A 16,230-nucleotide genomic window follows, 5' to 3' on the forward strand; every position below is an offset into this window, starting at 1 on the left:
GGCACCAAAAAGGCAATATGTCAAAAAAATGTTATTTTTCTTTACATGTTTCCACGTCTTTAAAAATGCAGGCATCACTGAAAGAAATGGGACTTACAAAACCCCAGTAATGTTTAAATGACTTACATCACACCTTTGTACTGAGCCAGCGTTAGTAGGAAAAGGGATGGAGTTAAGAGCTCTGGATACATGAAAAGGGGGGGGGGGCAGTGTTTACAGAAAAAATTTAGAAACAAGAGCTGCAGGGGCCTAGGGGCCCTGCCATTCTTATTGTTTTGCTTAAGGCCAACCTAAAATAAGCATGCTTTTACTTCCCACCCTCTGAGCTGCTTCCTATACACTGATAGTGCCAAAGCCCATTAATTACTCTTCCCGTCCAGTTTAGGGGTATTTTTGAGTTTGTGTTTGATGAAATTTTATAGTATAAATACATCCTGTTCATAGAATTTGTCTTTTTTTCTAGAAACTGCTCATTTGTTAACGTTTCAGTTCTACGCAATTTACTACATTTGCCTGAAACCAGATTGGTAGCTATGATTTAGCTGCTTTTCATATAGACCCTGTGTGTGCTCTTGCTTGGTACTCAGTTGAATATACAGTCATTGATCACTGGAAAAAGTGACCTTCAGTTCTTTAGTTCCAAAATACCATCATAACTCTCATTACACATAGTAGGAAAATCTCACGTAAAGAGCAGATGACCTACATGGAAAACACTTGACCTCTAAATTAATAGAAATCATATACACAGATTGTTGTAATATCCTTTATCATAACTAGCACGTAGCTGGCTGTGATTGCTAGAGGGGCCAGGGACACTCATGTTTTCAGCAGGTAGAGGTAAAGCCAATTTGATTTCTCTTAGTTGATTAAGAAATTTGTAAATGTAAATTTGTATCTGGATGACATTTATACACGTCAAGAGATAAGAGGTAAAATTAATCAGCTATAGCCACATAGTTGTAGAACGGACGAACATTTTAAGCCCTATGAAGATTAAGAAATTAATAATAGATGGGAGCCTTTTTTGAAGATGACTGGCTGCTGGAAGAAATCGTGGTGACAGAAGCCACGTGCAGTGAATCTGAATTAGTGCTCTTTAGGGAGCTACCAGAGGAATATAATTTACAAGATAATCAAGAACGTAAATAGATTCTCTGTGGAAGCGTCATCTGATCGCCGACATACTCCTCTGTGTTGAAATGACTCCATAAATACACTCCAACAATTAGTATCAGTAGGGGTGAGGCATACGTGTATAAGTTGAATAAAAGCAAAATATACATCGATAATGACTGACAGCTAACTGTTGAAATGAGTATACTTGTGATTAAGCTTTATCAAACAACTCTCCTAGGAACAGTGGTATCTGATCTTTTATAGGAATGATCTCCCCGCCATGCTTTACAAATACCGTTCGTTTCCCAGAAAGTCAAGCACGATGATACTTTTAAAGGCATTAGCATAGATGTTTTTAAATATAAGAAAATGACTGAATTCAGTAAGGTTAAATGGCCTCATTTCACAACCCCCAACAAAATAGGCCCCAACACAGCTCTGTAACCATGACCATATTTATTAGAGAAAATGGAGTAAAACTTCTCTAATTCAACCCCTTAAATACCCATTTTTTTTTTGCTGATAATCTTCAAAACAGTTTATAAATACCTTTCAAAGAGCATTTTTACTCAAAGCAAAAGACTTGGTTTCTGATCAGGATGGCTCTCGAGCTATTTTTGGCTTTTAAGACCTTTGGCATGACAGTTTGTCCTGCCTCAGAGACCAAAGAAGAAAAACCAGTCCCTCAAAATGAAGTTTGTTGTTGAGATTAACAGAAGCCTTATGTACGTCACATATTTGTTCAGGAGAAAGGCACCTGTTTGATTCTTTTAATCCTTTCCAGTGAATTCAGGTTTTAGTGAAGACTAAGGGAACCTTGACCAGCGTTTATAACACCAGCTTGTCCTGATAGGCTCCAGGTTACACTAAGATGATGAGCTCTTGTTTTAAGGCCTCTTACTCTGTTCCTACCATCTATCTTGTGGCAGATATTATATGAAGTGAAATGAAAAAAGACATACCTGGGCTTTAAAACACGATGTGCATCACTGTGGATGAGAAAGGAACAGAGAACAGTGAGCCATGTGTGGGCCTAGGTTGTGGGATTTCAGCTTCTGCTGTAACAGCAGGGACTTACATTCTCCTCACAAGGTGAGGGCCCAGAGTCAGGCGTTTAAAATCAGGGTCCCACAAATTCACACCTGAAGAGAGACAGAGAGACATGTACATACATACGGTTATACCTGAAAGGAAAATGATAAAGAGAACAACTTGGACTGCTTCTAGGCAGCCAATGGATCCAATGCAGAAAGAAACCAGGGAAAAAAACCAGGAATGCAGTCAGGAAGAGCATCACAACCGGGTGATGAAATCAGTGGTGATGCTACACCACAAAGGAGCTACAAACTAGCAATGTATGATCTAGCCTTACACTAGAAGTCCCTGAGTGGCAGACAGGAGCAGCAGCCAAACAACTATCCATAGCGTTCAAGAGAGCAGACTCCACCCCTTTCAAAATCTAAAATCAAAGAAGTGAGCCAGCCCCTCGAAACTGACGTTGAGGGATGAAGTAAGCCCAGATGAAAGTAAAACGAGACAACAGTACAACCGACATTTTAAGTACATCTGGGATGCACAAAAACAAGAAACTAAGAAAACAGAAATAGATGAACAGATGGATCTGAAAAAGATATCTCTGGAAATAAAAACTATCGTCACTGAAGTTACTAAACTCAATAAACAGTATAAATAAAGGCTGGATCCAGTCAGAGAAGATAAGGAAACTGAAAGATGAAGGAGAATTGACCCTGAGACTTTAAAATACATCTAGTTTCAGAAGAAGGGAATGGCAGGAAATGGTAGAGAAGCAATATTTGAAGCTATAACAGCAAAGAATCTTCCAGAAGTGAAGAAAGATGTGAGTCTTTAAGGAAATGGTCTCCTGAGAAAAATTTCAAACATCTGGGAAGGCAAAAAAGGCATATGTAGAGTAATTGGTATTCTATGTAGCTTTGGGAAGCCCTGGCTGATTCCAGTGAATCTGTTCTATTTTTCTCTGGGAATAAAAAAAGGAGAAATGTAATGTGTTGTATATATTAAGGCATGTTTTCTGAACAAAGGCACACATAAGTAACTCATAAAAGGAGAGTTTTGTGGCCAACTAGACCCAGAGGATCTAAATACCAAGGAAGACCCCTCTAGAAAAGATAGTTTGTCAGTACCTCTGTGAAGAGTAGACGAGAAGACAGTCATTGTTGTAGTATCCTAAAGTCTGTGTCTAAAAACAATGTTTTCAAAAAAGAACATCACAGATGACCCAATCTGGCAAAAAGAAAACTCTTGAATAGAATTCTGCATAAAAAGGGACTGTCAATTGGGACGTTTCAATGAAGGTGGATTTCTTTCTGTGAGGAATGGCAAGGGGAAAAATAAAAAAAAGATTCCTGATGAATGAAACCTAGTGGACACTGGCTGTTGCTTCAGGTTCACAGAAACTTTTAGCTGGTTAGAAATTGGATTTAATTAATGTAGACAACTATATACGTTGTTTCACACCCAGAGGACTACCTTGCAGAGTCTGGCTGAGGGTAAACTTATTTTGATAAATCTCTTCTTATTATTGCTTTGTCAAAGTCGATTGCTATGAAACAAACTGCACCGACAGGTCTACCTGAAGACTGATAGCAGATAGGATTTCAATCAATACAGTAAGAGATTATGTTCCTGTAGATGAAAAAGGTCAGACATTGATTTCCTGCATGTCTATTTTTTTTTACATATTTATTTATGCATACAAGAGCTGGGTACAGGCCAGAGGTTTGGGGGCGGGGTGGGAGGATTCACCAGAGACAGAGTGGGGAATAGAACAGGCAGACTGACTGAGGAGAGCAGCGGGCCAGTTAGGAGAGGTCTGCTGCGCCATGTGGGTTGCTCCCTGGCCAGCCGGGGGATGGAACTCGTGCTGCAGAGGCTGCCTGCAGCTTCACAGGTTGTGTCTTAACCCCTTGAGCCACTAGGGAGGCTCTCCTGCATGTCTTTAAACAAACTGTTAGAAAATATGTAACATCGGGTCTAGGGTAGAGCTTAAAAAAAAAAAAAAAAAGAGTACATGAAATTTTACTTCTGTTTCAAGCCAAAGATCCAGCACTGTGGAACATTTATTCCAGACCTGGAAGAAAATATTTTCTAACAGGGAACCCGGTCATGCAATCATATTACTTTGTCAAACTGGACAATGGGGAAACTTTTCTTGCCTGCTCAGCACTTCTATCTCAAAGATCTAGATCTCCCACATCTGTGGATAGGAAGTCGTGTCACCTACTGAAATATCAGAAATCTGTCTTCTCATTGGTATTAATCACAAGTAGAAGAAAGATTCTAATCAGTCACTGGAGATGGAACAGAAGTACCCTCAACTGAATTGTATGCTCAGCAAGTTCTAAAGTATTTGGAACCACTGCCATTATGAGTGATGTCAAAAGAAATATAATCAAAACAAAGTGAAATAGCCATGGAGATACTTAAATAAATCCATAGCAATTAACATTTGAGTAAAATTATATTACGAAAGGAACAATCAAGACCTTTTAATGCATCTGATGAATTAAAAGGAGAAAGTAACAATTACATTTTAACACTCCTATAACAAAAAATGATAGCTGCAAGGAATCAAAAATTATTTCAGCACTCTAGGTATAAAGCTTCTACCTTTCAAATGGGAAAGTATCATTTTTTTCAGTGCTCAATGAACATTTACAGAAAATGAGTATGAGCTAAGCCATGAAAAACATAAGTGAAAAACCATTTGGAAATATAAAGACTGTATTCCTACATGACTATGGGTTGAACAAAAAGTCGCAATAGGAATTACAAAGTGCAATCGACTCAATTAAATCAAGATAGAGATCTCCAAACTTATGTATGCAATTCACGTGGCACCATCAAGAAGTAAATCTATAACCATACATGTATTAAACATAAAAATCAAATATAAACTATAAAAAGGAAATCAGTTCTCCCCAGTCTAACCTCTAATTTCAGTGTAACTTAAAACCCAAAATTTCAGCAAGGATTTTCATGAAATATGAAAATTGGACTCAAATAAGGTGGAAGGGAGCAAAAGAACCCAATTTTTTTTTAATTGAGGTAATGCTGTTATGGATTGTTTATAGTTGGGAAGTATAGTATCCCCCTTCGGGTATAGACACTGTAGTGCACCCACAGTCCGCTACCATAATCCACTGTGCTCGCTCTCCATCCGAATGCCTCAGTTCTATAGTCAGCTTTCAAGGGCTAGTTTTTGAGTTTAGCTTTATCTAACCCTTTGTCTGGTTTCTCTATTGCCCACATATAAGTGACACCATCTGATATTCGGAGCCAAGACCATTTTAAGGAAGAATCACGTGGGAGGACCTACCAGACACCGAGTTATTTAAAGCCATAGTGTGGAATCTGCACAGAAACATACAGCAGAGACACACAAATTAACCGACAGAATAGAACAGAGAGCTCCGAGAACATGTGTATATTTACACACACTTGATGTATTGCATAGATACCATTAGAAATGGAGGGCTATACATTGAATGGAGCCAGCCTAGTTTAATAGTAAGCATCGTGTGGGGCAGAGAGTAAAATAAGATCATATATTCACCCCAAAGACACAAGATTCTGGTCCTAAATGTGCAAAACAAAATTTTATATTTTAAAATGTAGCTCTGAGGAAGGTTTTGATAAAACATTAAAAGCAGGAAACGTGGAGGAATGCATTGCAATTTAGATTTTTCATACAACAGGATTCCATGAGCAAAGTTAATGATAAGTTATGAGTAGGAGATAACCTTTACTGCGCACATCACTGGCAAATGAGAGGCACCCAGAATATGGCAGAAATTTAAAGTTAAAAGAAAAAGGCAATCCAGTGATGGGTAAAGGAAACATGAAGAGCCAATGAAGAGGCTGAGAGAAGTTCACCCTCACCGATAGGACATTCAAATTAAAACACACAGATTGGCACCAAGTATTTGATGATGTGACCAAATGGAAAACCCAGTCACTACTAGTGGGAGAGAAAAATTGGTACAATATCGCTTATGAGTGCCATTTGGTAATAAGTAGCGATGCTGAAGGTGCTGTCAGAGCCCAGCAATTCCACATCTGTAAAGAATCTCTTAAACAGGTACCCAGGAGACAGGTAAAAGGAAGTTGCATCTTGGTTTCCAATAGTGAAAAGCTAGATACAACCTAAATATACATTGACAGGAGAATGGTGTTGGCATATTCAAGCAACAAACTAATACCTTACAGCAGCTAAAATCACCAGCTATTATGTACCAACATGGATAAATCTTCAAAACGGTGTTGAAGGCAAAAAAACAACTCTTAGAATGGGATGTACATTTTTAGACATAAAGTTGTAGAACATGCGAAATAATGCTGTTAGGTTGAGATGGCCATTTTTGTAAGTAAAAAAAAAAAAACAGCTGGATAGCAACATCTTTATTAAGTGCAACCTAATATTTGTGGATACTTTCACGGTAATGATGGACGTGGAATTGTGGATGGTATTAGCCCTAGCCCCTTGGGAGGGAAGGGTGAGGTGGGTCTGAGGGGCGCTTCACTTTTAACTGTCATATATATTTTTTAAACTTTGAAGACAATAAGACAAATGTTACATTTATTAAAGCAGTGGGCTGGGTACATGGGTGTATTCTTACTGTGTTCTTAGACATTGCCGATGAAAATATTTGGTGATTTTTAAAAGCAAACTGAAGTGTTGACAGAGGTATAGAAGTTGTAATCTCATGGCATTATAAATATTTACAAACGACTAAATCCTTTGCTGCTTCCTTATCTGAACATAGCACTCATAAGGCTTTTAGCATAAAGTCAAAGGTTGAAAAGCATCTCCCTTCACACACCGGGCAGACGCTTCAAATTTTATTTTGTTGTTTTGTTGTTGTTTTTTTTAAGCATTTGCTAAGATTGTCCTCATAAAAACCATTCATTAAGTGCCTCTCTTTTGCTTGCTATTGTGTTTGGTGGTGGTCAGATGCATCTCTCTACCATGCTATATGACAACTGGTGACAATAGTCAACTTTCCCTTTGTTTTCTTTTACTTCTTTGATGCAAACAGGAATCTTCAAGCAGAATATGACCGTCTAAAGCAGCAGCATGAACATAAAGGCCTGTCCCCACTGCCGTCCCCTCCTGAAATGATGCCCACCTCTCCCCAGAGTCCCCGGGATGCTGAGCTCATCGCTGAGGCCAAGCTACTACGTCAACACAAAGGCCGTCTGGAGGCCAGGATGCAAATCCTGGAGGATCACAATAAACAGCTGGAGTCACAGTTACATAGGCTCAGGCAGCTGCTGGAGCAAGTGAGGCCCACATCTCTCTGACATGGGAGTTTTCCAAAACATGGTTTTTCCCCCTCTTAAACAAAACTAAACAGTAGCCTCTAGTCCCTTCTGTAAGTGTGACAGGCACCAGTTTGTGGAGTACTTAAAGTAGTACATGCCTAGCAAAGTGCAGAAGGAAAACTACTGCTGCTTTTCATATTTGTTCAAGACTGTATCCCGTAGAAATGTTTTCTCTTTGGCCAATGTGAAACTCATCCTGAAAAGAAAAATCCCAAGAAGTTTCCACTGGTTCTCTAAAAGGGATAATTTTACCTCTTCAAATGGAACTCTCTTTTTTGCCATTAGTCCCATGTTCTGGCTGCAGTTAGACTTATTATCTGGTGATCCTTTAGATTTTTTTCCTGCAACCCCTAACTTACAATTTTTTAACCTCCACTGAAGGCCCAGTAAGATACGACATTGCTATTGTGGCTGTAACCTGCGCATGGTCTTGGCTTTCTGGAAATTTTAAATAATGAGCTACGTTCTCTCCATCTTGTTAATATTAACAGTTTTGTGGTCTCACATAAGTTTCATGATTTTATTCTTTTGTCACTATAGGGTTTTTCCCCCCAAACTTATAAGGGGGCACAACTCAGATACTAAGATGATAGCCATGATTCGTATCAATAGTGATGTCCCAAAGGCAGTAATCTTGGGGAGGTTTCTAAGTAGGAAAGGTCATAACTTCTAAGTCCTGAGTCTCTAATATTTTTAGGTTTCTATATATTTTTGAGTGTTATGAAAAATAATTCTGTTTTCTTTTGGACGCCTTAGCCCCAGGCAGAGGCCAAGGTGAATGGTACAACGGTGTCCTCTCCTTCTACCTCTCTACAGAGGTCGGACAGCAGTCAGCCTATGCTGCTCCGGGTGGTTGGCAGTCAAACTTCAGAATCCATGGGTAAGTGTCTTAACTGCTCCCCAGTTTTGTTATCTGTTAGGGTCTGGAAATGGTGAAATATTTGCGTAGAGGTTCAAGTCATTAGCTCAATTATTTAATATCAGTTCTAAGACATCATCATACTTGCCTTGATGCCTTAGGGGATACAAAACTGAATGACAGAGTGTTAGCCCTCAAAGAGCAGGCCCCTCAGTTATTCAGAAAAAAGCTATCATGGTATTAACAAATCATTCATCTTAGAAGCCAGAGAAGGCTTTACGATAATTGGTGTTTGTGAAGGGTGGCGAAGGATGGAGTGGGAACCAAGCATACTGTGAAGAATGAATATCACAAGAGATAAGGCCCTGGGGACGAGGGTGAGAAAGAAGTACGAGTCCAGTTAGTAGAAAGTGCCCAAGGAGGAGGTAGAAGGGGAAACAGCTGCAGAGAAAAGTGGTAGTCCCATTACAGTGGCACAAATGTTGGGTAGAGATGTGTGATTCTCTTTCATAAGAGTCGGAGCCGTTGGAAATCACACGCCAGGATAGAGACATCTGAAAAGCAGTTTCTAAAAACAGTGTATTCTGGCAGTATCTTGCCCACAGTAACACTTCCATAGGTGGTAACTATGAGGCCCAGATATGGGGAGTTCTGAGGGCCTAGGCTTGAGTGAGGAGAGCGATGGACTGGGAGGTGATGACTGTGAAACTATTATTGGACAACAGTGTGCCCAGGAACTGACTGGAAAATGGAGGAAAAAGAGATGATGTGGCTGGTGTAAAGATATATCCTCTTGATTATGGACATATTGTGTTTTAGGAACTGGCAGATCGAAGGACATGTCTGGAGGGAAGTTAAAGTGCAGGTGTATAACGAGTGTAAAGAGCAGGCTGTAGCGATTTGAAAGTGACTCCATAGTATTTATAGCTGAAGGGCATGAGTTGGTGCTTGGATACTGTGCCTCAGGGAAGACCTCCATTTGGGTGCAGGAGCGGGGGAGTAGGGGTAGGTTCAAGGAAGATGTGGTCAAAAGAGCACATGTTGAAAGGGTGTGATGGGAGTGAGAGCTCACTAGATGACTGTAAATGCATCAGCCACTTCTGAGAAAGCATTTTCAGCCAAGAGAAGGGAAGTTGGAGAATTGGTCTTTTCAGTGAAATAAAAGACCAGGCAATTGTAAAAATAAGCAAGGTTTGAGGAGACACTTTCAGAACATTACCAAGTAGTGTGGGCTGAGGTAAAAGATGAATTTGCTGAGGCAATAGTCAACATGGCCTGTCATTCTTCAGCAGTGTTCTTTACTTAGGACTAGGTTCTAAGAAAACTAAAAGGATAAAAGGTCAAAGTGAGCCCAGTATTTGGCAGTGGTAACGAATGTGCTGTTAAAATAACCATGAAAGGGGCGGCCAGGCATCTGCTTGTTGCTTTTTCCTGCTCTGCCCGGCTAGACAATGGGGGATTTTAAGAAGGCTACAAAAACTTGGTTCATCCCCCTCATTTCTCCTTTTTTCTTCAGACACAGCATGAATCAGCCACATGCCCTATGCTTCCTTCCCCGCGGGTCCTAAACTGGTTACACTTGGCCCTCTCTGACCTTATCTCACAGAAAGGAAGAGACCTGTGACTCCTTGATTCCTCACAGAGTTCTGTTGCCTCAGTATCATGGTGTGTTGAGAAATTCACGTCATACTTAACACCTTCCAAGAGAGTGAAATAAAAGAGGCCAAGTCCCTTACCAAAAAGAAAGAGTCAAGGATATGAGTTTTATGGTGGAAAATTAGGGGAGCACAGTCAGGAAAATATGAAAATCAAAAATCATGGAAGTAAAATACTTTCAAGCAGAGGCCTGCATCTTCCTGGGGCCTCCCAGTGAGCTGCTGAGATTGTACATGGTGACCCCCTCGGGGCACAGTTTGTAGGATTGATAAGACAGGGTTGTTGGGCTCAGGCACAGAGTAGGGAGGAGCTGATGGTGGTAGACCAGGGTGGGAACGGAGAACAAAGAAGTGGTCAGGGGCAGACCCTCCTCCAGAGCTGTCAGCCTTGTAGGAAAGCCAAGTTTCAGTTCTTTTGTAAAGAAAGAGGAAATGTTTGGGGCCTTAGCACACCTCAGTGTTTCAGGGCAATCTCTGCATCAGATTCTCTTTCTCCACATGAGACCTGCATATGGCTAATGGACTGCTGGAACTACACATGATCGCTCAGGATACGCGAATATAGTATATGCCTTTGAAAAGTCTATTAACTTCTGAAAGCAGCTGAGTTTTAGTACCTCTGTTGTTATTTCCTAATGCAGGATTTTTCCTTTTTCCTTTTTTTTTAAGTAAGCAAAGCATGTGAAACTGAGTTGCCTATTTTAGCAGTCAGATTCAGAGCCCTGGGTCCTTAGAAGCATTAATTATTTAGGCTTGTCAACAACTGGCAGAGAGGCAGCATACCCAGGAAAGTACCCAAATTCAGTCCACATCAGACTGTGGCCCTGATGATTTGTGGAGCCGAGATGATCATGGCAGAACCAAGTGTAGTGAATGTAAACAGAAGTGCTGCATTCCAGTGGCTGAGTTAGGCTAAGAGAGAACTTGCCAGTATAAAATGGACAAGCTCTGTTGTTATATTTGCTCTCTGAAAGAAAAGACTGCATTCAAAGGTGATTTTTTTTTTCCAACTGTATAAACCAAGTTGACTTAAGAAGGAAAAAAACCAACCATCTTCCTGAAGGAGGCACACAGGTATTTAAATAAATGCAATGTGTATCCTCGTGCCTTGAAGGTTTGAGATGCGGTAAGGCTGGGATTTGCTGAACCACAGTCTGGATGGCTGTATTCTTTAAGTATACAACCTTGATGACTTTTTAAAGTGAAATATGGGTGAAGTCCTCGTAGATATCCTGTCTAATGATTTGGATTGCTTCCTCAGCCATGAAATATTTATCACTGCTAAGTCTCTGTGCACTATATGTGTATTCCAAGCAGTTTTTTTTAAAAAAAAAAAAAAAAAAAACTGGCACTATGTTTTAATGAAACTTACATTCTATTAGAAAAGACAAATTAACAAAGATTATCTTCTTTTAGCTTTCATGAGCTACAGACAGGAGTCTATGACTACCCAACGACGCCTTAACTCCTACCCAGTCTTTTCCAAAAGCAATTTATATTTTGTTTGTTTAATTAAAAATGCTTAAAGGTTCCTTAGCTTATTAGAACAATTTCTTACAGCAGAATTGCAATTAATGCTACATTTTCTTTTATATTTATTTACACACTTGAATATTAGTGTTTATATATCTATTGCATCCATTTACTTATAGTAACATCTATTTCTGTATATATGTGTATTAAATACATTATCTCTAAAGATATGTTTATGCATATAGTTTGTTGGTTCACTGACCCATTTAATGATTACGACGCCTCACACCTAAACACTGCACCACGTATCTCAGGAAGTGAAAAGATACTTTTGGGAAATGAACACTGATACAATACTGTTCTATAATTTATGCTCAAATACCCTCAATTCTGTCAATTGCACTCTTTTTATTTTTTCCATTCAGGAGCCAGTGAAGGGTCATGCTTTGCATTTAGTCATCACTTCTCTTTAGTCCCCTTTCATCTAGAACACTTCCCTGGTCTCCCTACATTTTTCATGACACTGACATTTCAGAAAAGGTCAGGCCAGTTATTTTGTAGAACGGCCCTCAATTTGGATTTGCCTGCTTGTTTCATCCTGATTTGATTCACGTTAAATATTTTACACCAAATGACTATAGAGGTGATGTAGCATTCTCAATGTGTCATCACCTCAAGGCTTTCCTCAAAACTCCCCATTCCATGGCCGCTGCTGTGTTCGTAATTGTAAGTCAATATTGCCAACCCAGATCTCCCTCCTGAGTATCTTCCCAATAAAACCATGGATGAAAATGTAACCCAATCTGAATTCATGGTCAACCGCTGGAACCACTCCAGTTTTCCAAACTATACAAAGAGCCATTTTCCACACCTTCTCCCTTTACCTACCCCCTTTTTTTTTACCTTCATTGAGGTATAAATGATACACCAAAAAATTGCACACATGTAATCGCTATACACCCATGCAGCCATCACTGCCAAGTCCCACCCACCAACTGTATCAGCATTCTTCTCCTTACGCATTTTTAAGTCTTCTCTTGCCTACAAAATAAAGTCCATGCTCCTTAGCGTTTTATTCAGAGTCCACCTTCCTCTCCAACCCAATCTCTTACGGCCCTCAAGCATGAACTCTCTGGCTCCATTCACAGATCCAGCACTCAGCCACATGTCTCGGTGTCTCTGCTGTCAGTTCTCTCTGGTACCATGCACACACAACGCTTTCTCCCCTAAAATATACCATCCTTTCTTTTCATTCAATTTTAGTCTCATTTTTGGAATGTCATTGTGCATTACAAGACTTAATCCTGTGTTATATATTTTATTCTCTTTTATAGCAATTAGCATTTCTTTCTCCCTAGAACTCAAGCTCCCAAGAGCAAGGACTAAGTCTCACTCTCCCACTTGAGCACCTTCTACAAAACACTCAGGAGTGCTTGCTGAATGACTGTTTTGGAAATCAAGCACAATATATCCTTGTGCAGACATGAAATAATTCACACACTGAAGAAATTAGCTCAAAGCTCCAGTCCAAGGTGGTGCCCAAGTGGGATTCTGAACTTTCTCCTGTAGACACACCAAATCTGCAGCTATATATGCAGCAACTGACTGAAAGAAATCCAGAAGCTGAGCAACTGCTACACATGAGCTGAATGAGAAAATCCCACATCAAAACACAGTACAGACTGAGAGAATCCCCCCAGAACTCCTGCCCCAGCACACTGACATCCAATCAGAAGGGAACTTACAACTCCCAGATTCTCCCTGACACGTGAAAGGCTTGAAACTCATACCTGCTGCCCAAACATTTAAGACTTTAACCTGAGAGGTGGCCTCCCCCCAAAAATATTTACCTTTGAAAGCCAATGGGACTTGTGTCCATGAAACAACCAAGGCTGTAGCAGATTAACAGTCCTTAAAGGGGGCCTCCCCAGTGGCGCAGCGGTTGAGCAGTGGGTTGAGAAGCTGCCCGCAGCCTCTGCAGCGCCAGTTCGATCCTGCCACCGGGCGAGGGTCCCACATGCACACAGACCTCCTCTGCTGCCCACTGCTCCCCTCAGCAGTGTACTTCATCAGCCTGCCTGCTCTGCTCTCCACTCTGACTGGTGAGCTCTCTCACCCTCCCACGCTTCTGACTGTACCCAGTGCTTGTATGAATAAATTAAAAAATCTTTAAAAAAAACAAAAAACAGTTCTTCAAGGACTTTCATGGAGTCATTGTGGCTAGCCTCGCCCCACCAAACCACCCCACCAAACCAGAGGTGGCACACTGAAATTCACCCAGTTTTTCCTTGAAAAAGGCCTATGAGCTTATCTTAAAGGTACACATTGAAGGGCATACTTCTAACTTGAAACATACCTAGGGGCCGACTGCAATACTCTTCACAGACTGTGGTGACCAACAGGCACCATCTTTCTCTTTCAGTCTCTCCTCAGGTGACCAGTAATCTCACTCAAAGACCCGGTGCATACATCTGGTGGCCCCGCTTTTGTAGCCACCCCCCAGCACCCCAGAGGACACATCCATTGATAACCTGGTTCTAGCAGCCAGCAGAGCTTGTGTTCACAAATTCAACAGGACAGTAGCAAACAAACACTTCACAACTGGCTTAAGTCTTCCCATGACAGACGTATATTTGCGTACCTTGAAAGGTGCTGACTGACATCCTCCCCTTTGGGACACTAACAGGTCTTGTCACACGCTCAAGTATGAGGAGCCACTAAGTACAAAGAATCCTGTTTAGAGAGTCACACAAGGGTGAAAGGACAAGCACGAACTACATTAGGGTTAACTGAGGAGGTTCGTCTCCTACATGAGGCGACTTCATCAAGAAAATGAAAATGAGCACGTTCCAATGGAAAGAGCAGGGCCTCCCCTGGTGGCGCAGGTGGTTGAGCGTCACGCTGTGAAACTGTCCACAGCCTCTGCGGTGCCGGTTCGATGCCGGCTGGTGAGAGTCCCACATGGCGAAGCAGACCTCTCCTGTCTTGCGCGCTGCTCCCCTCAGCAGTGTATTTCGTCAGTCTGCCTGTTCTGTTCCCCGCTCTGTCTCTGATGAATCCTCTCACCCTCCCATGCATCTGGCCTGTACCCTGGTTCTTGTATGCAGAAATAAAATAAATCTTGAAAAAAAAAAAAAGGAAAGCAGTATAAAAACTTGAAGGAAGACCGTAATATTACAGAGATAAGTGATTTACCTAATTAGGAGCTCAAAATAATGGTTAAAAACGTGCTCACTGAGGATAGTACATGAACAATGAGATAGAAAACGCTGACTAGAATTCTGAAGCAGACAATGGCTTAAATAAAAAAAAAAATTCAGTAGAGGGGTGCAACAACAGACCAAATGAAATAGAAGAATCCACAAACTCAAAAACAGGGCACTGAAAATCATATAGTCAGGAGCAAGAAGGAAAAAAAAAATGGAAGAGTGAAGATAGCTTAATGGACTTAGGAGACAACACCAAGCAGTCCAACTTGCACGTGATCGGAATCTCAGAAGGAAGGAAGAAAAAGGGTCAGCTAACTCCCTTGATGAAATCATCAGCTAAAAATTTCCCTAACCTGGGGAACAAAATAGCCAGCCTGATCCAGGAAACCCAAAGGGTTGTAAATAAGATACTACTCCAAAGAGACCAAACACCAAGACACGTTTAATTAAATTATCAAAAGTTAAACACAAAAATATTTTAAAGAAACAAAAAATATATCCAAGGGAACCCCCATAAGAGTGCCAGATTTTTCAGCAGAAACTTTGTAAGCCAGAAGAAAATGGTGTAATAAATTCTGTGTTGAAAGAAAAAGAAATTCTACAAACCACAAATACACTTTACCCAAGAAAGTTGCCTTTCAGAATTGAAGGAGAGGTTTTCAGGCAAGCAAAAGCTAAAGAATTCATTACCACTAGAACAGCCTTACAAGGAATGTTACAGGAACTTCATTAAGCTGAAACTAAGGGGTGCTAATTAATAACATAAAACATATATACATTGTTTTGGAAAAGGTATAAATGTATAAATTATACTGGAAAGGGTAAATTTATAGTTGGATTAGGAATAATGTTGGTGAGTTAATCACTTGTAAATCTAGTATGACATTTAAAAGGCAAAAGTAGTAAAGACTATAACCACAAAATATGTTAATATATCTACATTAAAAAGACATAAAAATATGGGGGGAAGAGTATAAAATGTAGAGAGTAAGAATGCAAACTTAAAGTGCTAGCAATTAAAATTAGACTTATAAATTTTTTTCAAAATGTAGTTTATTTATACATATAAGAACATAGGCCAGAAGTATGGGGGGAGAGGAGGGGAGAGGATTCACCAGAGACAGAGTGGGGAGCAGAACAGGCAGATCTGAAATACTCTGCTGAGGGGAGCAGTGGGTGAGACAGAAGAGGTCTGCTGCGCCATGTGGGTCAGCTCCCTGTCTGGGATCAAACTGGTGCTGCAGCGGCTGCTGACAGCTTCGTAGTGCTGAGACTTACCCCCTGCGCCACCAGGGAGGCCCCCATAAATATGTTTTCCTTCAACTTTATGGTAACCACAATGCAAAAACTTGTAATAGCTACAAAACCGTAAATAAAAAAGGAATCTAAACATACAATTACAGAAAAGCATCAACTCACTAAAAAAATCAAAAGGAACAAAGAAATTACAAAACTGCCAGCAAACAACAAAATGGTAGTAAATTCATAACTTTCCATGTAAAGCAACTAAATTCTCCATCAAAAGACATAAAAACACTAGCATGCTGCCTGC

The 16,230-nt window shown here is 40.4% G+C and overlaps 1 protein-coding gene across 1 annotated transcript in view; it reads left to right on the forward strand.

Moving 5' to 3' along the window:
• Positions 1-16,230, forward strand: part of DMD (dystrophin) — a 1,988,221-nt gene that overhangs the window by 1,949,559 nt on the left and 22,432 nt on the right. Inside the window, 2 exon segments of the mRNA XM_054695791.1 lie at positions 7,197-7,440; positions 8,239-8,362. Of these exon segments, the coding sequence (XP_054551766.1) occupies positions 7,197-7,440; positions 8,239-8,362 (368 nt within the window).

Source organism: Talpa occidentalis, unplaced genomic scaffold (assembly GCF_014898055.3).
Source record: "Talpa occidentalis isolate TD23 unplaced genomic scaffold, MPIMG_talOcc4v2.1 talOcc4.15, whole genome shotgun sequence".
Taxonomy (NCBI): Eukaryota; Metazoa; Chordata; class Mammalia; order Eulipotyphla; family Talpidae; genus Talpa; species Talpa occidentalis.